Genomic DNA, 25,927 nt, shown 5'->3' with positions numbered 1-25,927 from the left:
AGCTAACAGTTGCTCATTATCGATTACCCCTATACTATAAGTGGTTCTATTTCACCTCCCACAGAGGACCCTGATGGGGCGCTGTTACACAAACAGTATTCTCTGCAACTGTTTGGCAACAATTTAACTGTGTGGGGCTGCTGCTGCCGCACTACATCACGTGACCACTGGTGCCTGGCCTACTCCACATACTAACTTGAGCACTCCTGTCTCTTGGGCAGAATGGGGCGCACGACCCCAGGCAAAAGCAGTTGTCCTTTGAGACTGCGAAAACCCCATGAAGACAACACTTCCCACCAGATGACCTAGAACTACTGTCAGGGGAGGTGTCCAGTTCTTCCCTCAATGGCACTGCTGCCATCATGGCGGCATTACGTGCTGGCTTCAAGGCTATCGACACACGATTTGGCACACTTGCCAGTCGGTTCCACTGCTTGACTGAATGCCTTGACCACCACACTAAAGGACTCGATGGAGCAGAGCACAGAATCTCCAAGGTAGAAGATGGGAACATGGATGCCCTGAAGCGACTTGAGACGGTAGAATGCAAAGAAAAAAACACTGTTGCCAAAAACTAAGACCAAGAAGTGCCCTCGCGCCCTAAAAATCTTCACATTGCAGGGATAGCAGAAACTACCAATTCTGGCAATATCGACGAATCTGTGGAAAACGTACTGATCAAATTGTTTGGAACACCTGCCTTTGATGAGACTTTAGTGGTGGAAAAAGCTCACAATACAGTTGGACCTCGCCCTACACTGTGTGCGCCGCCTATCATCACCCGGCTACAAAATTTTAGAGACAGCGCACTATGTCTAAGAGGGATCCACTCCAATATCAGGGCATGGTGTCTTTTTTTCCCCCAGACTTCACGCAAGTGGTCCTTGAAGCATGTTTCACAGATGTGAAGCGCATTCTGCAGAAACGAGGGCTCAAATAGAACATGCTCTCCCCAGCTTTTCTGCATTGAGATGAATGGTCAACATCACATATTTAAAATCCCCTCTGATGCTATTCAGTTCTGTAAACAGCACAAACTGGACATGAACTCGCCTGGACATACACCAGGACATGCCTCCCCATCTGCCGCCTCCTTGGGATTCCAAAACGATCAGCCGCCTTGAACAACTCCATACTGGATGCACTGACCAGAACATCAGTGCCTTGTGCTGCTCCATATAGATTCTACACTACAACTTCTACCCTTAGAGCACACTCGGAAGTACATTGCCGGGTTTGGACAACCTTACTTTTCAGATTTACTTGATATGCAACTGGTGATGTTCCGCTGAGCACCGTAACCCCCTGTAGTATATACTGACATGGTTAGTTATCTGAGCTGTTTTAGGTTTGTCAGGATTCGCCCTAGAGTTTTTTCACTGGTGTGGGTGGGGGTGTGAGTTATGTTGTATTATGTTTGTTTTTAGTTGCTACACCAATCTTATGCAGTATGATATTCCTGTGACGCATGCACATGCACTATATCCACCTTAGACTAGGTGATGCCCCGCACTGATGCAGATCGGGGCCTTGCTATCTCACGTATGACTTTGAACTTCGGAGATCTTAACAAACCTAGGAAATGGAACCAATTACTCTCCTATTGAACCAGACATGGGTTAAACTAGCTGTTTTCCCAACTCTCCCCTCATGTTGATTGCACGTTCGCTGCAACATGACCCCTAACCATTTCTTTGGCCACTACATCTCCTACTCTTGCTGGGTTTGTATACTTAGTCACACAAGCATTCCTTTTGCATGCCAAGAGTTTATAGCTGATCCAGAGGGTAGTTATTTGCTTGTATCAGGCACACTGGGCGGAGGCAGGTACTTTTAAAAAATATATATGCGCCTGATTCCCCAGAGTTCTACCACAAACTCTCTTTACTAATAGGTCCCTTTCGGGCTATCTCATCATGGGCGGTGAATTTAATATTGTATATCACCCTCTACTAGACACAACTGGTTCTACTACAATCTCAAAGCCTCGTTCACTGCAAGGTCTCACTGATATCCTAGGCACTTTCCAGCTCATACATGCTTGGTGCTCTCACAACCCAAGGATTACACCTTTTACTCTGCCCCACATAACGTTTGGACCTGCAATGACCACTGGTACGCCTCCCACTGGGCACTGTTTTGGCTTACTGACATTAGACACCAACCACGTACTCTTTCTGGTCATGCCCCAGTAAAAGCGAGGTTCCTAAAACCATGCCATGGTCACTACATTAGGCGATGGCGGTTCTCTAAAACTGCACTGCATGATGAGGTCTTTCAGCTGGAAATCCGAGATGCAATAAATGAGTACTTCACAAACAACATTGGGTTCGCTGAGTAACACTCTATACTCTGTAAAGTCTTCAAGGCCTACATAAGGGGGTTATGTATTGCAAAACATGCAGGAGAACTCCGTAGCATAAGATATGACCTGGCTAAGGTGGAGGGGAAACTTCACAATATAGATAAGTTAGACAATGCAGACACACAAGCTCCTTACCTACATTATCGAGCCACGCTTCTGCAGGAGTTCAGAAAACTGGCTAAGTGGGAGGTGGCATAGCTGGGCAAATATGCAAAAAGCGTGTAGATACAGCAAGGGAGAGCAACCGGGTCGCACCCTGGTTCGACTTCTGCAGCCTCCTTATCACGCCATATACCTGAACAGCCTTTTTACTGACAATGGCACAACCACTACTGACAATGCCACGATTTTTTAACTGTTTACATCCTTTCATCAGCAACTGTACACCACACAGGTGGGTGAGGGGAGGCCCACTGGCTGAATACTCTGCCGAGGTGGCCATGGTATGGCTTGAACCTGGACAACAACAATTTCTGGCTCAGCCTATTACATGTGAGGAAATAGGACAAGCTATCGAGGCCCTTAGCCGCTCCAAGGCTCCTGGTTTGGATTGTTTTTACCAAGAAATTTTACAAAGCATACAAGGCCATTCTAGCCCCACACCTTATGGATGTTTATGCTGAATTTCTGCTGTTTGTTGTGTCCCACACATTCACTCTAACCCCTCCCATTTGCGCAGTGATTCACTTTGAGACCTATTCTAGGTTATTAATTAACTTTGAACAAGTCTGAACTTTTTCCATTGGAAGAGGTCACTCAACCGCTTGCTCTCAAATATCCCTTGCACAAGTGCACCGATTCCCCTGAATACTGGGGCATTTTTTTTGCATAGATATAAACTATAAGTTATCCGCTGTAATTATGGCCCGACCATAAACTCGCCACCCAAGCAGAATGGTGGATTAAGTTGCCACTAGCTATGTCTGGGTGCACTGCTATCATCAAAACAGTAATCCTTTCCCGGTTCATATATTTTTCCATGAATACCCCTATCACTTTGACCAACACTTGTTTTGCTACTCTACAGGGCCACTGAACACGATTCATCTGTGCCTGCCACCGACCTCGCATTCTCTGGGAAATGTTGACACTCCCCTACAACCGTGGTGGATTTGGAGCCCCAGACTTCCAATTATAGTTTTTGGTGGCGCAAGCTCATTTTGCACACTACTGGTATCATCCAGATGCTAGGCTACCATATCTTAAACATGAGAGGGCCCAAGCAACACACTTCTCCCCTTTCCTAATTCTCCGTCAGGGAATTCCATGAGACTCCAAGGACATACAGACCCTCTCTACGACATGCTGGGCATGGTCCAAACTGTGGGGTTATCTGGGATGGGAGATGTATTACTCTTCGCACATTCCCCTTTCCATTAATCGGTGGCTCCAGCTCACACAGGAGCAACTGGTGCAGCGCTCGTTTGCCTCCCACGAGCTGTGATGGGCGATCTGTTCCTCAACAGAACCCTGAACCCCAGTTCCGATCTAGCGTAGGGTGGTAACCCAACACATATGCACAGCTTTGTTGTCCGCCGCTGATATAGCACACTACGTTCCACCCTGCCAACATATCCTGAGGAATCCAAAGCCCTTCCTCCCCTCACCTTGATAATATCCACCACGGATAGTGGCAAATTAGTGTCCCACCTATACTACCCCTCCTTCCAACTACGCCCTGCTGGGCTGGAAAAATCTAGAACTGCATGGGAGCAAGACTTGGGGCACACCTTTCCAGATAAAACCTGGTATTACTGTTGTATGCAAACCAAACTAATATCCAATATCCACTGACACAAACTGTTACATCATACTTTTACCTACACCAAGCTTATACAATTCTGAAAGCTTTAGCTGAACTCGATCCCACAAGACCACACCATTGTCCTAAATTTAGAATGGGTCAAGCTGATTCTGTACACTTGACATGGAATTGCGCTGTGATTGCATCATATTGGGAGGAGATTTTTTCCACAATATCCTTCATGATTGACTAAGTGCTTAACAGGCTGCAGTAGCAGCACCCTCTTCCCCCCCCCTCCCCTCCTCAGCGCCTTGAGACCCTTACGGGTGAGTAGTGCGCTTTACTAATTCCTGATTGATTGATTGACCCAGACCCATCACTGGGTTATGTTAAGCCTCTACCCCCAGGGCTATGGTATTTTACCGCCATTGCATTATTGCTAGCTAAACAACAGGTGGCTCTTCACTGGGGCAACAGCAGACCCCCAACCATTGCTGCATGCAGTGAACTTTATGCTTCATTATAACCACCAACGTCCAGGCTTAAGAATATTTAGCAGCCACTCAGAGACTACCTTTTAACGCTGGATTCTGAAGAGGAACACACATCCGCAGACTCATACCTTTTCTCCCTCATGTATGATTTGTACTCCATGGGGGTTCATTTTATGGTTAGTATTTCAAGAGGCAATTGTATTGCTTTACTGCAGCTGTGTGCCTGTCATCCTGAGCCTCCATTCCCCTGATTTTGATCTCTGTCTTAGCATACCTTTCCCCCTATCCGTTTAGGAGCATTCGTATGAAATGTCCCTTACTGTTTCACACTGTGTAGCTTGTTTGGATAATTTCTACAAAACTGATAAAGTTTGAATAAAAAAATATAGATGGCTAAACGAGGTGGATGTAGGTGAAAAAGTGCTTTACTTGCTAGATCCAGTCACAGAGATACCTTGCTGCAGTCATGGTAACAGATAAACCTACCTTAAGCTCCCTAAGGCTTTTTAAAAGGACAACAGGACCCACACATAAGGGAGGTCATACCCATGACTGTATCTGTACGAATAATTCGGTAAGACCACTTATTCATTCCGTTTAACATTAAGAAGGAGCAGGACCACTCTCCGCTTGTGTCCCCCCTATCAGATGCCTCCGCTACACTGAGGTGGAGCAAATTATCAAGGACCCCAAATTTGTTAAACATCTACATTACTCTATTCCCATTTTACTTGGTCGTCAGATGATGTTGCATCCTTTAATAAATGGATACTGCACTCAGCTACCAGTATTGAGACAGCCACTTTTGCTAGGAAAACACCTAAACCTTCTCCCTCAGCCCCTTGGTTTAGTTTGGCACTAAAAGATCAACACTTATGTTGTAAGGAGCTTGAAAGGAAATAGCGTAAGGCCTATAACCTTGAAGATCTGTTGCTATTTAGAGCTGCACAAAAGATGTACCATAAGGAGATTAAGGCCCTTATTAAAACCCTGGCGGACGGTGTAATGTTGGTGGTAGGACCGCAAACGGGCTGGCAGTAATTCCCACCAAATTATTACATTGGCGGTTTGGCACATGCCAAACCGCCAATGTACCACACCTTCCGCCACGGCGGTAACGACCGCCAGGCTGGAGACAATGGTCTCCATTCCGGCGGCATTCACTAGTCCACCTGCGGGATCATGACCCCGCATACCGCCATGGATTTTGTGGTTTTTGAACCGCCACGAAAACCATGGTGGTAGGCACTATCAGTGCCAGGGAATTCGTTCTCTGGCACTGATAGGGGTCTCCCCCTCCCCAGAGTCCACCCCTAACATCCACGACCCCCCTACCACCCCTAAAGGTGGTAGGACCCCCTCCCCTGCCCTCCCCCACAAGGAGGGAACGGGTTCCATGGGGGCTGCTCCGCCACCAGCACCTCGTCACCAAAACACCGCCACGCCGAATACTGACATGTAATTCGGTTTGCGGTGTTCTGATGACGTGGCGGTGACGGAGGAGCAACCTCCACTGCACCGCTACCGCCAGTATGGCGGCTCTCCAACCAGAAAATGGCGGAGGGTCGCCACCAGTCATAACATGGTTGGCGGTCCTCGGTCCGGCGGAACCTCGGCGGTCTTTATGAAGACTGCCGAGGTCATAATGAGGGCCTAAGTCTGAAAAAAAGACCTATTTTGCTAAGTTAATCGAGGAAGCTCATAATGATCAAAAGACCATTTGTGAGACCTCCAATGCCTTTCTAAAACCTACAGCATCAGTAACGCAGATCTCTCCTTCCCAAGCCCTATATGAACAGATCACATCCTACTTAGTTGGCAAGGTACAGGCCATCAAAAAGGATTTCACAACATCGACTTTTCCTTTACCTAGTAAGGAAACAAATGACTCATTGAATATAGGGACTGATACATTAGGGGCTTTTCAATAATTTTTGGTGGTCCAATCCCGCCAGGCGATTTTAACCTGTAAATATGGATCACCCAATGATCACTGCCCTCCTCACATCCAGCACTAGGTCTTGGATATAGTTAATCCAGTGATAAATCAGATATTTGTGTAACACTGTGTGGGTCTTTCAAGTGTGTAAGTGCTGTGTGACTGTAGTGGTATTGCATAAGCTTTACATGTCTCCTAGATACGTCTTGACTGCTCATCCACTGCTACCTTTAGAGAGCCCTGGCTTCCTAGACACTGCCTACATCTCACTAGTAGTGGATACCTGGACCTGGTGTAAGGTGAGAACGCTATATGTGCTCACCACACACCAGGCCAGCTTCCTACATTGGTGGAGCAGCGGTGGGATAAGACGCTTGCAATTGCACTCTGTCTCTGGTTACTTTCCACAGGAAAGACCATTACTAGCTCCACACAACACTTAGTTGTTAGGATTTCTAGTCTCTTAAGTTTGGGTAAGCTAGAGGTCTAGCATAGCCCTTGCTCCAAACTCTTCTGGGAGTCTACCTGTTAGAGTAGTCAGGTACACCTTCACCACGCTAGCATGACAATGTCTTCAGTAGAGCACATCTCTCAGGCCCCAGATTCTCATTATGAGGGTCTTACCTCTCAGGAACTTAGGGAGATGTGTGCCACTAGAAAACTCAAGACAGGGAGGATTCCCAATAAAAGTCTCCTTCTTGGCTTACTCCTCCAAGCTGACCAGGACAATGCTGGCCAGAAGGAGGAAGAAGTAGAAACCAACCCTCCAGTCCTAGACACGGTAGACTTAGACTATACTGGGGAGGGTCAGGAAGAATCTGGGGAGCACCACAGCCCTATTAGGAGCATTGCAGGTAGTGAGAAAGGGGGTCATTCAAGTAGGCCCACCTTTACTCCTAGAGGGTTGGTCCAAAGAGTCCCCAGGAGGAGGGATAGATCCTCCTCTGCCCATTCCCATGTCTTAGTATATGAGGGGACCCACTGCACCACTTCAGGGTGAAGATTTCTATAGGAAGGGAACTTAGGAAACGGAGGTTGGAGGAGGCCAAGCTGTGACTGCAGCAGTAACAGCTGGCCCTAGATAGGGAGGCCTTTGCATTAGAGAGGGAAAAACAGGGGTTGGGGTTAGCACCTCGTGGTGGCAGCAATTTTAGCTTTAGGGACACCAGAATCCGGGAGGGCTCTTATGATTCTAGGAACCTGAGCAAAATTGCCCCACCTTACAAGGTGGGAGATGACATCTACAAATGGTTCACTGCTTTGGAGAGGGCCTGTAGAGTTCAGAAGGTCCCCCAAAGACAGTGGGCAGCAATCTTGTGGCTCTCCTTCTCTAACAAAGGGAGAGATAAACTCCTCACTGTCAGAGAGGAAGATGCAGACAACTTTAAAAAGTGCACTGTTAGATGGGTTTGGTTTGACCACTGAACAATACAGGATCAAGTTCAGAGAAACCAAAAAGGAGTCCACCCAAGACTGGGTAGATTTTGTGGACTGTTCTATGAAAGCTCTGGAAGGCTGGTTTCACGAGAGCAAATTAAGTGACTAGCATGGCTTATAAATCTAACTCGGAGATAGCACATTTTAAATAACTGAATATCTGATCAGTTGCATCACTACCTGGTAGACTCTGATCTGACCTCTCCCAAAGAATTGGGAAAGAAGGCAGACAAGTGAGTCCACACTAGGGTGAGTAAACTCACACAGGGGGTGACCACAAGAAGGAAGCAGGTAAGCATCAGGATAAGGGTAGGGACAACGTTAAAACTAAAGAGTCTTCATCAGGCCCACAAAACTCCTTTGGGGGTAAATCCTCGTCCACAAACTTTAAAAAGCCTTGGTCCTACATGTGTAGAAACAAAGGCCATAGGGCAGGAGACAGCTCCTGTCCTAGAAAGGCACCAAGCCCTCCCCCCACCGCTACTAACACCACTTCTACCCATAGTGCCCATAGCAATAGCAGTAGTGGTGATAATAACACTAGCAGTAATCAGTCCAAAAGTGTAGTTAGGCTCACCTTGGGGACTGTAGTGGGATCTGGTCTAGTCAGGGAGACCACTGACGCTGTGTTGGTCTCTGATGGGGCACTGACTTAGCCACCCTAGCTGCCGGTCCCCTAATATGGGTAAATACAGGCAGCATCCCCTAATCAATGGCGTTGAGGCTGAGGCTTCCAGAGATACAGGTGCCAGTGTCACTATGGTGAGTGAAAAACTGGTGTCTCCTGAGCAACACTTACTTGGTCACACGTACCAAGTGACTGATGCTCATAATAACACTTTGTGCCACCCCATGGCAGTTACTGATTTCAGCTGCGGGGAGGGTTACTGGCCGTAAAAAGGTTGTAGTGTCCTCTGATCTACCTGTTAAATGGCTGCTAGGTAATGACTTTGAGACTTCAGCTTGGGCTGAAGTGGAATTGGAGGCTCATGCAGCAATGCTGGGGAATTCCCGGGAACATCTTTATCCGCACCAGAGCACAGACTAAGAAACAAAAAGAACAGGGAACCTTGGAGCCTGGAACAATGGCCGAAGGGGCTACTAAACAAAAGAGTAGAAAGGGTAAAAAGGTACACCCTGCTCCAGACTTCAGTGAGGATTCAACTCCTGAGGGAGAAGAATCTACTCCTTGGGTAGAACCTACACCAGAGGAGCTTTAAGCGGACACATCAGAGCTCTTGGGTGCAGGGGGGCCCACCAGGGAGGAACTCAGTAAAGAACAGAAAACCTGTTCCACACTGGAGAGCTTAACGCAGCAAGCTGCAGCAGAAGAGGCAGGGGATATCAGTGTCACCCATAAGGTGTACTAGGACAACAGCTTCCTATACTCCAAAGCAAGGGACCCTAAATCTGGTGCCACAAGGAGACTGGTTATCCCTGTGAAGTTTAGGGAGTTCCTGTTAACTCTAGGGCATTATAGCACCCTTACAGTCACTTGGGGCAAAGCAAGACTTGGGACAGGCTTGTCCCTCACTTTCACTGGCCCATATGTCAGAAGAAACCAGGAGTTTTGTCGCTCCTGTGTCACCTTCAAGCCAGTGGCAAGACAGGTGGCACCCTAAAGACCCCTTTAATTCCACTACCAGTGGTTGGGGTGACCTTTGAGAGGGTTGGGGTGGATATTGTTGGATTCCTGGACCCTCCAACAGCCTCTGGCAATAGAATGATCCTGGTGGTGGTGGACCATGCCAGAGGCCATTCCTCTTAGAACCACTACAGCTCCTGGAGTGGCCAAGGCCCTCCTGGGAATTTTCTCCATGGTGGGTTTTCCTAAAGAGGTGGTATCAGACAGAGATGCACATTTCAGATCTTCTTACCTTCTTACCTTAAAGCCATGTGGAAGGAGTATGGTGTAACTTATAAATTCACCAACCCTTACCACCCACAAACAACTGGACTAGTTGAGAGGTCTGATAAAACTCTCAAAGGCATGGTAATGTGACTCTGAGAAACTCAGAAGGAGGTGGGATGTCCTGTTACCTTGCCTCCTCTTTGCCTTCAGTGAGGTTTCTCAGAAGGGAGTGGGCTATAGCCCACTTGAACTTCTGTTAGGACACCCTGTCAGGGGTCCCCTTGCTCTTGTAAAAGAAAGCTGGGAGCAACCTCTCAAGCCTCCAAAACAGGACATTGTGGACTATATGCAACGCCACAGATCTAGTACATGAAGAAGGCCTCCAAAAACCTTCAGGGTAGCCAAGAGTTGCAAAAAAAATGTCATGACCAGAAGGCTTTGCTGACTGCTTACCAGCCAGGACAGAAAGTATGGGTCCTGGAACATGTGGCTCTTAGGGCACTCCAAGATAAATGGAGGTGACCCCATACTATTGTGGAGAGCAAGGGTGAGGTCACCTACTTGGTTGACCTAGGCACTCATGGAAGCCCCAAGAGGGTGCTTCATGTGAACCGCCTGAAACCCTACTATGACAGGTCTGACATGACCTTGCTCATGGCAACTGATAAGGAACAGGAAGAAGAGAGTGACCCACTCCCTGACCTCTTCGTCCACAATACAGTAGATGGGGGAGTACTGGCAGAGTGCCTCTGAGTCACAAAAAAATGCCTGCAGAAACCTCCTGGGATATTTCTCTGAACTGTTCTCCCTGACCCTTGGTCAGACAAAATGGTGTGAACACACCACTGACACAGGTTACAGTCTGCCTGTCAAAAGTAAAACTTACAGGCAGCCTGATCATGTCAGGGAGTGCATCAAGTCTGAAGTGTAAAAGATGTTACACCTGGGAGTCACTGAGCCCTCTGACAGCCCCTGGGGCTAGTCCCGTAGTCCTTGTTCGAAAACCACACTCCCAAAATGGTAAAAAGGAGATTAGGTTTTGCGTGGACTACAGGGGTCTCAATGCTATGACTAAAACAGATGCTTATCCTATCCTAAGGCCAGATGAGCTCATAGATACACTGGCTTCTGCCAATTATCTGAGCACGTTTGACCTGACTGCTGGCTATTGGCAGGTCAAGTTGTCAAAAGATGCTAAACCAAAAACTGCATTCTCCACTCCTAGTGGGCACTATCACTGCACAGTGATGCCCTTTGGATTGAAGAATACACCTGCCACATTCCAAAGGCTGGTGAACAAAGTTCTCCAAGGCCTGGAAAGCTTCAGTGCAGCTTATCTAGACAATATAGCTATCTTTAGCTCCACCTGAGACGATCACCTGGTCCACCTTGGGAATGTATTGGAAGGTCTGCAGAAGGCAGGCCTCACTATCAAGGCCTCAACGTGACAGATGAGGCAGGGAAAAGTGGTCTATCTGGGTCACCTGGTAGGTGGAGGCCAGATCCAACCACTACAGGGCAAAATCCAGACCATACTGGATTGGACTGTCCCTAACACACAAACCCAAGTCAGAGCCTTCCTAGGCTTGACAAGGTACTACAGGAAGTTCATTAAAAACTAATTCCCACTGTAGCCCCTCTAAATGACCTTAGCTCTAAAAGGATGCCCAAGAATGTCTTATGGACAATTAGCTGCCAAAAAGCTTTTGATGACCTTAAACATGTGATGTGCTCTGCTCCTTTATTAAGAAGCCCTGACAAGTCCAAGCAATTTATTGTGCAGACAGATGATTCTGAGGTAGGGATAAAGGCAGAACTATCTCAACTGAATGAAGACGGCCAGGATCAACTTGTAGCTTTCATTAGCAGGAGGTTGATCCCCAAGAAAAAGTGCTGGTCAGCAAAAGAGAGGGAGACGTTTGCTGTGGTCTGGGGTTTGAAAAAGCTGAGGCCATACTTATTTGGCACTCACTTCCTTCTTCAAACAGACCACACACCCCTCCTATGGTTAAAGCAGATGAAAGGTGAAAATCCCAAACTTTTGAGGTGGTCCATATCCCTACAGGGAATGGACTATAAAGTGGGACACAGAGCTGGGCGTAAACACTCCGATGCCAATACAGATGGACTCTCCAGATATTTCCACTAAGACAATGAAGACTCAAAGACTCAACTGGACAAGGTTAGTCTTATTGTCCTTGGTTTGGGGCGTTATGTAGGAAAGTACCCTCTTTTTGGCATGGTTACCCCCACTTTTTGCCTGCTGTCAGTGTGTTTTGACTGTGTTCACTAGGATCCTTCTAACTAGGACCCCAGTGACTGTGCTCTCTCCCTCTTAATTTGGTTGCTTAGGACTTAGCACATCCTACAATTAACATACTGGTGCCCCCATATAAGTCCCGAGTATATGGTACTTAGGTATCCTGGGCACTGGGGCACCAGGGGGTCCCCATGGCTGCAGCATGTATTGTGCCACCCATGGGAGCCCATGCAAAATGTGTCTGCAGGCCTGCCATTGCAGCCTGCATGAAAAAGTGTATGCACCCTTTCACTACGGTGGGGAAGCCATTTTACCCGTGTACTGGACACAGGCCACTTTCTGTGTCCACCTAGACAATGGTAACTCCGAACCTGGGCATGTTTGGTATCAAAAATGTCAGAATCTTATTCCAATATAGTTGCCAGTATTGGTTGTATGATTCCATGCACTCTGGGGGCTCCTTAGAGGACCCCCAGCATTGCTCCTACTAGTCTTTCCTGCTGCCACCCCTCAGACAGGTTTCTGCCCTCCTGCTGCTTGACCAACTCAGGTAGAGGAAGGCAGAACAAAGGATTTCCTGTGGGAGAGAGAGGTTGTAGGAAAGTACCATCCTTCTTGGCATGTTACCCCCAATTTCTGCCTGTTTGTCAGTATGTTTTGCCTGTCTCACTGGGATCCTGCTGGTCAGGACCCCAGTGCTCATAGTTTGTGGCCTAATGTGCGTGCTGTCAGTAGTGCTTAACTGTGTCACTGAAGTTCTGCTAACCAGAACTTCAGTGCTTATGCTCTCTCTGCTTCCAAATTAGTCACTATAGTTTAGTGACTTCATATTCCAATTTCAATTGGCACACCGGACCCCCCTTATAAGTCCCTAGTATATGGTACCTAGGTACCAAAGGCATTGGGGTTCCAAGAGATCCGTATGGGCTGCAGCATTTCTTTTGCCACCCATAAGGAGCTCAGACAAACCCTTCTTCAGGGCTGCCAGTGCAGCCTGCGTGAAACAGTGCACACACTATTTCACAGCCATTTTTACTGCCCTTAAGTAACTTATAAGTCACCTATATGTCTAACCTTCATTTACTGAAGGTTAGGTGCAAAGTTACTAAGTGTGAGGTCACCCTTGTACTAGCAAAGGTGCCCCCACGCCGTCCAGGGCCAATTCCCCGGAATTTGTGTGTGCGGGGATACCATTACACACTTGCTCATTCATATAGGTCAATACCTATATGTAGCTTCACAATGTTAACTCCAAATATGGCCATGTAAGGTGTCTAAGATCATGGAATTGTCCCCCATATTAGGGTAACAATCTCATGCATCCTGGGGGGTCCACCATGGACCCCCAGTACTGACAAACCAGCTCTCTGAGGCTTGCGCTACAGCTGCTGCCACCTCACAGACAGGGTTCTGCACTCCTGGGGTCTGAGCAGCTCAGTCCCAGGAAGGCAGAACAAAGCACTTCCTCTGAGAGCAGGGTGTTACACCCTCTCCCTTTGGAAATAGGTGTTACAGGCTGGGGAGGGGTAGCCTACTAGAGCCTCTGGAAATGCTTTGAAGGGCACAGATGGTGCCCTCCTTACATAAACCAGTCCACACCGGTTCAGGGACCCCCCCAATCCCTGCTCTGGAGCGTAACTGGACAAAGGGAAAGGGAGTGCGCTCACCTATCCATCACCACCCCAAGGGTGGTGCCCAGAGCTCCTCCAGTGTGTCCCTGTTGTTAGCCATCTTGTTTTCCAAGGTGTGGGGACACTCTGGAGATCTCGGAGTGGCCAGTGCCAGCAGGTGACGTCAGAGACCCTTCCTGATAGGTGCATACCTGGGTAGGTAGCCAATCCCCCTCTCAGGCCTATTTAGGGTCTCTCCTGTGCGCTCCCCATCAGATTCATCTTTCAAGACTCCTCCAGGAATCCTCTGCATCCTCTGCTTCAGCTTTTGACCGTCGGATCCACCGCAGACTGCTCCAGGAACCACTGTAACTGCAACAAAGTATCCAGGACGCCTCCTGTGACCTGCAACTTCAGCCCCAGCCAGCATTTGCAACAGTTTCTAAGGTGTGCACACTCTGAGGACTCCCTGTCTTCACCCTGCACTAGAAGAACCGAAGGAATTTCCAATGGAGTCACTTCCCTGCTCCTGCAGGCACCTTCCAAGACGACGGCCGGTTCTCTGGGACTCCTCTCCTGACGATCGTGCTCTGTGGAACACAGGTGGTGGACCCATCTGACCCAGAAGTTCCTAAGATTCAGCTGTCCAAATTTGGCGGAGGTAAGAGCTTGCCTTCCCAGTGTGCTACAGTCCCCCTGTGCACCGCATCATCTCTAGCTCCTTGGGCTTCTGTGCACTTCTTCCAAGAATCCTTCGTGCACAGTGTAGCCCAGGTCCCCAGCACTCCATCCTGCGACGCACAACTCGCTGAGTTGTTCTCCAGCAGTGTGGGACCTTCTTTTGTTGTGCTGCTCCAACCGCAATTTGCACCTTCTTTGTCCCCGTGTCCTGGAACCTCCGTGGGTGCTGCCTGTTCATCTGTGGGCTCTCTCCAGCGTTGTGAGCCCCCTCTGCCTCCTCAGTCTGAGTTGAGGCCTCCAGGTCCCTCCTGGGTCCACGCAGCACCATTTTGACACAAACCACAACCTTGCTTGAACCAAGGCTGGCTGGTTGGTCGAATCCAGCGATGCAAACAGCCTGCATCCAACTTCTCGACGTGGGACATCTTCTGCACCACGCAGGAACCTGCAGCCATCTTCTTTGGTGCTCTTCTGCAGACTTCTTCTAAACAGAGAATCCTCTTTTGCACCATCTTCTAGGTTGGCAGGGGCTCCTGTCATTTCTGGAATCCTCTGCGACTTCTGGACTTGGTCTCCTCTCTTCACAGGTCTTCAGGTCCAGGAATCCACCATTTGTTGCTTGCAGTCTTACTTGGTTCTTGCATAATTCTTTATCACGACTTGTAGTGTGTCCTGAGGAAACTTGCAGTACTTTACTCAAACTTTCCTGTGCTCTGGGGTGGGTTATTTTACTTACCTTTGGTGTTTTCTTACACACCCAGCGCCCCTCTACACACTACACTTGCCTAGGGGGGAATTCATGATTCGCATTCCACTTTCCTAGTATATCGTTTGTGTTGCCCCTAGGCCTATTGCATTCTACTGTATTTTCTACTGTTTGCACTATTATATGACTATTTACTTACCTGATTTTGGTCTCTAGTGTATATATTTTGTATAATACTTACCTCCAGAAGGAGTATTGCCTCTAAGATATTTTTGACTTTTATTTTTGGTAACACTGGGTATTGTCTTTTATTGTGTACTGTGTAACTATAGTTGTATTGCAGAGGTTTGCATGTCTCCTAGTTCAGCCTAAGCTGCTCTGCTACAGCTACCTCTGGACAGCCTAAGCTGCTAAAATACTACCTACATTTCACTAAGGGCTAACTGGACCTGTTATAAGGTGTAAGCACCTAGGATACCAACTACAAACCAGGCCAGCCTCCTACAGAGGTAACACCTTCCCCCATGGAAACAGGTGTTACATGGCTTGGTAGGGGTAGCCTCCCCAAGCCACCGGTATGCTTTTAAGGGCACATTTGGTGCCTTCCTTGCATAAACTGGTGTGCACCAGTCCAGGGGACCCTGGTCCCTGCTCTGGCAAGAAACTGGACAATGGAAAGGGGAGTGACCACTCCCCTGTCCATCACCACCCCAGGGGTGGTGCCCACAGCTCCTCCAGGAGGCCACTTGATTATGCCATCTTGAATCCTAGGTGGGCAGAGGCCCATGGAAGCATCTGAGTGGCCAGGTCAGGTAGGTGACATCACAGACCCCTCCTGATAGGTGATCACTCTGCTAGGTGACCAATCCCTCTTCCTGAGCTATTTAGGGTCTCAGTCTTGGGTGAGTCCTCAGATTCGACGTGCAAGATTCCAAAAGGACTCTCCTACATCATTTACTTCCTCTTCTGGCCACTGGGACTGCAACTGGACCCTCCAGGAACCGACAATATGCAACTTCAGCAACGACTCCGCTCTGCAACATTGTTTCTCTGGCTCCTTCCAGCAACTGCAACATTTCCCCGGTTGTGCATTCTCTGAGGGTGACGAGTCTTCAGCCTGCACAAGAAGTAAGAAGGAATCTCCTTCGGAGTGAAGGTATCACTCCCCTGCATCCACAGGCACCAAATGCAACGACGAGCGGCTGAGTGGATCATCTCTCCTATGGAACTGCGTGGATCCTGCATCACAGATGGTGGTCAGGAGTGGTCCCCTTGCTCCTCTCTACAGTAACCCTGTGCAACAAGACTCTTGCAGCTACCAAGGCTTGTTTGTTACTCCTCCAAGGGATCTTCAGGCTCGGTGTAGCCCCGGCCCCAAGCACTCTTCCCTGCAAAGCACAGTCTTCTGCCTGCTGCTCCAGCGACTCCTCTTCAGGTATGCTGAGTGGGCCTTACTGCGACTCATGTGCCTGATGCCTGTGGGTCACCTGTGGGGGCTGCCTCCTCTTCTCGTGAGGGTCTCCTTGGACTGCCCTCCCTGGCCCCATGGGCCTTGCTGGTCCTCCTCAGCCTTGCAAAACCTTCTTCTCCGACTCTTGCACTTGCCATGGCTTGTTGGTGGTTTCCCAGCATCGCTGACTGACTGCATCACGACTACCGATGTGGGACATCAATTACATCACTTGTGGAACTCCTCTCCTTCTCCTGTGCTGCACTGCTGACTTTCTTCATCCACCGTCGACATGGTCCTGCATCCACAGAAGGGTGGGTAGTGGCTCCTGCCAAAGCTGGACACACCAACTCCAATAGGACTTGGTCCCCTTCTTTGCAGGTCCTCTTCTGTCAGGATCCACGTTTGGTTTCTTCCAGTCTTGTCTGGGTCTTGCAAGAACCCTTTCCAGCGTTATCCTGTGGGTTTGGGGAAAATTCAGTTACTTACCCCATCTCTCCTGGTCGCTGGGGGGGGTACCCTGGTACATACCTTTTGAGGTTCCTAGTTCCTCCACCTCCCTTCTACGGATTGCACTTCCTTGGGTGGGGGACTGTCTTTCACATTCCACTTACTTAGTATATGGTTGTGTCTCCTAGTGGAGTATTGCCTATACAGGATTTTAGTATTTGTGTTACTAGGATAAAGTACCTTTATTTTTGCAACACTGTGTGGTTCCTTCATGTGTGTAAGTGATGTGTGACTGTAGAAGGTATTGCATAAGCTTTGCTTGTCTCCTGGATACGTCCTGGCTGCTCATACACAGCTGCCTCTAGAAAGCATTGGCTTCCTAGACACTTTCTACAACTCACTAATAGGGGATACCTGGACCTGGAATAAGGTGATAGCACCATACATACATGCTCACACACACCAGGCCAGCTTCCTACACACAGGGTCCTAGAGCTGGGATTCAAAAAGGCCCAGCGACTCCCCTCATCCTTTTCTGTACCTGGGGTCATGGAAGGCGTCCGGAGCGTTGATGTCGGAACTGGCATTGGGGAAGGTCGAGGTGGTACGACCGACACCAGTTCAGATCTGGAAACGGATCACTGGGTGCCACCTGGAGCCAAGGCCAAACCACTGGTGGGGAACCCAAGAGGGCCCCTGCCGACCCTGTAGGGTACGAAGGTGCTCCAGCGGAGTTCAGCTGCCCAAAGATGAGGTGCATGGCCTCATAAAACTCTCTAAGTTGGGCAAGGGTTGCTCAACCTCCTAGAAACTCTGGGAGGTGTAGAACCGACCCAGACAGGCTCCGAGGATGGAGGCCTTGAGCTACGAAGCTCCCCCTCCTTCACTGAAGAAAATACGGGGTGAAGTAAAGAATGCTGGTTCTTCTTTGATTTCTTCTTGTGCCTCTTACCTGACCCTCCCGAGGACTTGGAGTGGTACGATGAAGAATGGGGTCTGTGACCGTTCTCCGGACCTCCCTCTCGACTGAGATCGGGAGCGACGTGCTGCCGAATGCCGGGCTGCTAAGTAGCTTTAGGGACCTCTCCCTGAAAGCTTTCAGAGTAATGGCTTGACACTCTGAGCACAACTTCAGGTCATTGTCACACTCCAAACACCACAAGCACACAAAGTTCCGATCCGTCACTGACATCGCTGGATGACAGGATCTTCAAGGCTTGAACCCAGTCTTAAGTGATAACATTCTTGATGCACCGGGAGTGTAGAAACTCTGAAATCTTCAACAAAAAATGAAATAAGACCAGTCAAAATGCAACCGAGGGGTAGCTCTTCTTTGGATCAGCACTGGCACACTTGGAAAGAAAAGAACTGCCATCAGCATGCCTGGGTGGTGCTTATATAGGACCCGCAATGTCATGTCCAGCATGCAAGATGCTGACGACAGATACAGAGATGACCGAAGCACCTTATGGTGCGCAGGAATAGTGCTCGAGAAAAATCTCTGGATCCAGAATGACACCCAGGGGAAATTCTAAGATAAGGTATCTGCAACTAGAAATCTCTATCAGATATACCCTACAAACAGTTCATTGTCCACAGCAGACTCTTTTGTGCGATCAAGGTAGGACAATGCACTTTTTGGGTCCAGGCGGTGGAGTCTCTTTTCTTCTTTAGCAGGATGAGGCAGAGAAAAATATAAGCAGGCAAGGTGAAGATGTGGCATACATGAAAAGATGACACAACCTTAAGAAGAAAGACGGCATGGGCCCTTAAAACCTCTTTGTTAGAGTAAAATGTTGTAAGAGGAGAATACACAGATAGTGGTGCGGTTTGCTGCCCCTCCTGGCCATTAGAAAGGCTGCCTTGATGGTAAGCAAACAAAAAATGAGTAGTTGTGTAGTGGCTCGAAAGGGGCGTACATATGAATGGTCAGGACTAGGTCCCACTGGGGAATGAATGACTGGCCTGGAAGGGAACATATGGTGAAGAACTTTGAGAACATTTTTCACAACCAGTGACTGAGCCAAAGAAGGTTGGTCTAGCAACTGCAATAATGCTGAAATGGCAGAGAGGTAACCCTTAACAGTGCCCAGAGCAGAGCCCTGCTGAACCAGGGAAAGAACAAACATTGGAACTTGGAATAAGGGTACAGAAAGAGGGTGGATATCCTAGGATATACACCACACCACAAACTTGTCCCAGTGGCAGGCATATATATACCCACAGTCTTAGTGGAGGGATGCCTAGCTGCCAGAATAACATCACAGACTTCTATAGGGAGGTCAAACTCAGTCAACTCTTGTCGCTCAATCCCCAAGCATGAAGGTAGAGCGTGTGCAGGTTCTGGTGCAGTTGCCTGCCCCGACAGAAGATCCCTCGAAGAGGCAGCATGATTGGAGGACTAAGGCTCTTCTCAGGAGTTCGGAATACCAGACTCTGTGCCCAATCCGGAGCCACAAGAATGACTTGGACCCGGTCATTCCTGATTGTCTTGAGGACTCTGGGCAGGAGTGGTATCCGCAGAAAGGTGTGCAGGAAGTCGGAGCTCCATTGGAGATCAAAAAAGTGGTCTCTGAGCAAGTGCCAACTTGACAACTCTGGAGTGCAGAACTGCTGACATTGAGCATTCTCATCGGTGGCGATCAGATCTGACCAAGGCTCTCCACAGACCTTGCACCACCTCCTGATGGAGATGCCATTGATGATCCTCTGGGCATTAACTGCTCAGCTCATCTGCCCTGGCATTCAGAGAGCCCGTCAGGTGTTGAACATCCAAGGAAATGCCCTGATGTTCCATCCATGTCCAGAGAAGCAATGCCTTTTGACAAACAGTCCATGACCCCACCCTACCTTGTTTGTTGTGGTAACACATGGCAGTGTTGTTGTCTATGAACACCTGAACCAGTCTTTTCTTGATCAAAGGAAGAAACACTTTCAATGCCAATCAGTTCGCCCAAAGCTCCAACAGGCTGATGTGGAGCATGGACTCTGCTGGAGATCAGAGTCTTGTGATCGCCACCGCTCCCATATGGCCATCCTATCTCAGAAGTGACACATCACTAAAGTCAACTCCGGTTGGGGAAGGGAGAGGGGTCTGTCACTGACCCAATCGTGGTTCATCAGCCACTGCTGCAGGTCTTTTGCAGTTTTCTCCGAGATCTGGATCAGGTCAGAGACAATGGTAACGATACTCCAACAGCTGTACTGTGGCTGATAGTGTTGTTAGTGGTACAGCAGACAATGAAGTTGCGATTGGAAATGTTGGTTGTTGTGCCATCAATGATGGGATTACTGTCAACGATTAGGCCGTTGTCGGTGTTCTCATCAATGACTTTGTCGCTGGTGACAAAATTAATGGACTCGATTAAGGTAATGCAGATATCACTGTCACAATAGTAGTGGATGCTGCCACCTTTTTTTATGATAAAGATACATTTGAGGCCGGTCCTGATGACAATGATTTTGTTAATTAATCTCTAGCAATGGAGCAAGACTTTAGTTTTGGTGTTGGTAGCTGCGATGCAGGTTTTGGCCTTGGCATGCCAATAAAGACAGTGCTCTCCTGAAAAGAGGCTTTGTTCACTGGACTTTCTCCGAACCCTTTGTCGAGGTTCTTTTGAGGTAGATGGTTCTGACCCCCAAGGTCTCCTTTTGGCTCTCTTCAGAGTGAACACTTTTATGGTGTTTCTTGTGTCTCTTAGAAGAGCTATGAGACTCTTCCTTACAAAATGGTGCTTCCTTGGCGTTAACATTTTAAAGCCAGATTAAGTCTTCCTTCCATGTGTTTTTGTGTTTTTGTGAAAAAGGTGCTGCATATCTTGTACTCTTTGGCCTTACGAATGAGGCACAGGCAGTAAACACAATGCTTATGAGACTCTTTAACATACAATCTCTTTTTTCCACAAGCCCATAAGTTCTAAAGAGACCTTTTTTTTCTTCTTTTTTTTTTTAAGAGGAATCAGACGTTCGTGTTGCAAGAAGGTAATTTCAGAAATACTGAAGAAATCTTCTTAAAAGAGTAAAGGATGGCTTGAAAAAAATCTACTTATGTGCCTGAAGAAATTAGAAGAGCTTGAAGGACTCCTTCACACACAATATACAACAGAAGTCTTAGGGAAGGTAGCCTTTAAGAGTGTAGTCGAAAAGCTGACTGTTTCTGATGATGGAAATGTGATTATTTTCATGTTAGGCCACTGGGTTACTGAACAGTATGTATTATAGCCATAGTAATGTATTGACATTTAATTGCTGTTCATAGTTTAGAGTAGAAGTCCCAACACAACAACGGGAATGATTCATGCATGTGAATCTATGAAATATTAAATTCAGGAGAAAGAAAATGATGAGATTAAATCATTTTTTGAAGTGTTACTCAATTTACATTATGCCCATTTCAATTAAGTAAACAAATCTAGTACTAATAGAAGTTGCATCTTTCATGAAGCAAATGGAAAAGCAAATAACTTGCTAAAGGTGGGAATAGCAAATTTGCTTTTATATCTTAACACTTTTGCTAAACATTACGTGACGTATGTACACACACACACACACACACACACAGTACATCACTGACCTCACAAAAGTACAGCAGGGATACTGCATACATTATTACCTTTATTAACTTACCTGCATGAATAACTCGTTGCTAACCCTGTTCTCTTCCCACAAAGAAAGCAATGCTTTGAAGATTTCTTTTTTATTGGGTTATGAATCTTTACAGGTGGGAGAATATGAGTAGCTTCAACTAAAACATAAAAATATTGAGTAGATATTATTGCAAGGTTTGGCAGTGTAAAACAGCCAAGGAAGAATATTGTTTCTGTTATAAAGTAGATTATATTTGCACCAACATTATCTCTGCATTTTTTAAGAAAAGTAATGCAACATCCCTGTTTCTACAGAAACCTCAAGATGAAAAAGTGACTATATGTCAGAATACAGAGGACAAAAATATTGACCAGCAAATACTGAAAAAAATATTGACTACCAGAATACTGTGTATGTAAGTAAATATAAGTAATTATAGATTTACTATTAAGTGCACACATAGCACCTTGATCATCAATATATACACTTTTACACACACACACACACACACACACACACAACACAAAGGTTAAAGGGATGTTATAGTTAGGAGAAAATGTCACATAAAAGATACCATTTGAAACTAACAAAACCACTGAAATTCGCTAGCTATAGTTATCTCAAGCAACTACAACTTGTACCCTAAAGTAAGTATAACTCACCCCCGCCATAGCACATTATTATCAACAATGATGTAATTTCAGATGTGATAGGGATGTTATACATGTATCAAGTAAATGTGTCATGAGGGATTTAATATGCAAGGGTAAAAGCAGTCCACGGCAAGGGCCAAAGTTATAGCTAGAGTACAAGTTATAATACTTTAGAACACACCACAATTCTGACGAGTAAGGTACCACCAACTAATGATTTATATTGCAACTACAACCTGTTATCACCCTTCACACGTGTGCTCCTTTTTGTGAACCTCAAAACTTGCCATTCACTTCAATGCATTTCAATGGGGTTCCGCCCAACCCTAGTTTAAAGAGGGACCACTGCTATGAAGTTCATTTATCAACAAAGGCAAACTGGAGAGACTACGTGAAAGCATCCAGTTTGTGTACCAATATATGTCACTGACAAAGCCTCAAAACTCAGGCAATTTATTTAGCAAAATAACCTGTCACAGGCTGACACACAGACAGGTAGAAAACATTACAGAAAACTGCTATGGAGTAATGCAAGGTGGTCACAATTAGAGTGCCCACATTGTATTTAACTTTGTGCATGAAAAGCAGCGTCCACATAATAGACTATAAAAAGCACATCTGATGGTCAGAGGCATGCTTTGTCCTGGATTTTGCGCTTGCATAAGCAGCAGTGAAACCCCTGAGCAGCGTAGCTTATCTGTAACACGTGTGCCGGTTTTGCGGTGAACTCAGAGAGGCGACTTCCCAAGCTGCAGTCAGAATCTCCCTTACTTGGCAGTGTTGCAGCTGCTTAAATAGGCGCACACTACCCTGTCAGACTGTCATCTGTTTGCACAGCACTAATTGCGTGCTCGGCCAAGCACGTTGTAGGAAGCTGGCCCAGTGTGTGGTGGACATCTATAGTGTTACATCTTATACTGGGTCCAGGCACACCCCAATTAGATAAGTGTTTCAGTGTCTAGATCGCCAGGGCTCTCTAGGGTAGCTGTGGTGAGCAGCCAAGACTTATCTAGAAGGCATGTGAAGCACTTGCAATACCACAGTAGTGGCACAGTAACTTATCACACATGAAAATAACCACACAGAGTTGCAAAAATCAAGGTACTTTATTATAGGCACACCAAACTAGACTACCATTGGTATACCTCCCTTTGGAGGTATGAACACACAAGCTATACATACACAGGTAAGTACTCACGAAAAGCATAAATTGGCAAGGGCTCCCTATGATATACTTAAAAAAATGGAATGCGAGCAGGTGCCCCCCACCAGAGTGTTTGGAGTAGTTAGACAAGCGCTGGGGGAGGGTGGAACCCCAAAAGGTAAGTACCTAGAAGATCCCCAGCGGTCGAGTGCAGAGAGGTGAGTTACCCTGTTTTCCCATAGGCTAACATAGGAAAGTTGCATTCAGAGAATGCAGAGGCAGGACCGGATCAGTGGAACCCAAGGGCAGATTCCGGTTGAAGAGGACATGCACAAGAAGGGGACAGAGTCCAGACCAAGCAGGAGTGTCCAGGTAGGACAGGAGCCAATGACCATCTTTCTCTAGCTGAAGATCTAGGTCGACGGTGATGGATGAAGTCTAGCTGCGGTGTCCAGGAGCTGCAGAGGAGTCCCTGAAGCCGACTACGCGCTTTCCCTTGACGATTACTGGATTGTAGATTGGTCAGTTGTCAGGATGGCCACCAACAAGCAATTAAAGTGATGCTGGTGAACATTTTGTAGAGCTGTGGAGGACCAGCAAGGTACTGGGGACTCGACCAATGGAGGGGAGTCCCGGCTGACCCTCAGAAGACAGGAGAGTCAGCAGAAGCAGTCGGAGTCTCTGCAAGAAACCCACTGGCAGCGGGCACAGTAAGTCACAGTGAGGCTCAGTCAGCACACCTGAAAAGCAGTTCCATGTTGCTGGAGCAGCAGAGAGGAGACTGATCTTGCAGAGGTAGAGTGCTGTGGGCCAGGGGTACTTGAAGCCTGAAGATCCCTCGGAGCAGGAGTCAACAACCACTGGTTGGTGCAACAGTCCTGGTGCCCAAGGATTCTGTCCCAGTGGCCGAGGCAACGGCTTACTGTCTCCCACGCTGGACAGAAGCCAGAGAGGATCCAGGGGATCCCTCAGAACCACCACATGAGTTCAAGGATCTTCGCAGATCCGGAGGACAGAAGATCCAACCATCTGGATGGCGGTGACGCAAGGGAGTGGCTCCTTCACTCCAAGGGAGATTCCCTCTTGCTTCTTTGGTGCAGCTGACTTCTTGCCGACCCCAGAGGATGTACAGCCATGGAAATGTTGCAGAATGCTGACAGAAGCAGCGGAAACAATGTTGCAAGATGTCTTCTCAGGCGTTGCCGACTTGCTCATTTCCTGTGTTGCGCAGTAGCGGTTCCAGAGGCCAGAAGCAGAAGATGTCTTTGCAGTGAGGTCCTGGTGGAGCTTTGCACGACGAATCTGGGGACCCACCCTCAAGGGAGTCCGATATAACCCAAAGAAGGGGGTTTGGTCACTCTCCACCTATCAGGAGGGCTTTCTGACATCAGCCACCTAGCCTACCCAGTCGAATGCTCCCAGAGACCTCTGCCCATCTTGCTTTCAAAATGGCAGAACCAAGTGCTCACCTGGGGGAGCTCTGGGCACCACCCTAGGGGTGGAGCTGGCCAGGGGAGTGGACACTCCCCTTTCCTTTGTGTGTTTCGTGCCAGAGCTGGGACCAGTGGTCCCTGGACTGGTGCAAACAGGATTATGCAAGGAGAGCACAAATGAGCCTTTCAAAGCAGTCTGATAGCCCCTCCCCAGCCCAGTAACACCTTTTTCCAAAGGGGAGGAGGCTGCACCCTTCTCCTATAGGAAATCCATTGTTCTGTTGTCCCCTGCTTGAGCTGGTCAAGCAGCAGGAGGGCAAAATCATGTCTGAGGGGCTGCAGCAGCACAGGCTGCCAGCATACCCTGTAAGACTGGTAGGAGCAGAACTGGGGGATCCTCTAAGGAACCCCCAGAGTGCATAGATCATGCCACCAATACTGGAATCAGTACTGGGGGTATGATCCCAACATGTTTGACACCAAACATGCATAGGTTCAGAGTTATCATTATGTAGCTGGACCACAGGTAGTAACCAGTGACCAGTACATATCTAAAATGACTTCCTCACACTTACGAAGTCCAGGGAATTGGAACTGTATTTCGTAGAGGCACCTCTGCTCATGCAGGGGGGCTTAAACACATAGGGACCTGTAGCCTGTCCTTTGGGCTGAAAAAGGCTTGCAATAGGGGTGACTTACAGTGACCTGGTGTAGTGACTGGTAATGAAAGGGCGCATGCAACATTTCACACAGGCTGCAAAGGGCAGGGCTGCAGACATAGTTTGCATGGGCTCCCCTGGGTGTACCAATGCCCTGGGTACAATCTACTAGGGTCCTACAGGGGTACACCAGTATGCCAATTGTGGGGAATAAGAAGTACCAAGACAACCAAATTTAGAGGAACGAGTGTAGGAAAGTGCCCCTTTTTGGCATGGATATCCCACCACGTTTTGCCTGCTAACCAGGCCCCAGCACCAGTTTTCTTTCCCTAAGCTAAACCATTGTTTCCACAATTGGCACACTCCTGGCACACATCTAAGTCACTTGTAAAAGGTACAGTGGTACCAAGGGCTCTGTGACCAGGGAGGGTCCCTAGGGCTGCAGCATGTACTGTGCCACCCT

At 47.8% G+C, this 25,927-nt stretch overlaps 1 protein-coding gene across 3 annotated transcripts in view; it reads right to left on the bottom strand.

Annotated features, from left to right (window-relative positions):
- ZFAND4 (zinc finger AN1-type containing 4) overlaps positions 1-25,927 on the bottom strand; it is a 273,261-nt gene that overhangs the window by 18,843 nt on the left and 228,491 nt on the right. For all 3 annotated transcript variants that reach the window (XM_069240423.1, XM_069240422.1, XM_069240424.1), the window contains one exon: positions 21,615-21,732. In XM_069240423.1, the coding sequence (XP_069096524.1) occupies positions 21,615-21,732 (118 nt within the window). The remainder of the gene's footprint in view (positions 1-21,614; positions 21,733-25,927) is intronic.

This window comes from Pleurodeles waltl, chromosome 6, assembly GCF_031143425.1.
Source record: "Pleurodeles waltl isolate 20211129_DDA chromosome 6, aPleWal1.hap1.20221129, whole genome shotgun sequence".
Taxonomy (NCBI): domain Eukaryota; kingdom Metazoa; phylum Chordata; class Amphibia; order Caudata; family Salamandridae; genus Pleurodeles; species Pleurodeles waltl.
This window is presented reverse-complemented; position numbering and strand designations above follow the sequence as displayed.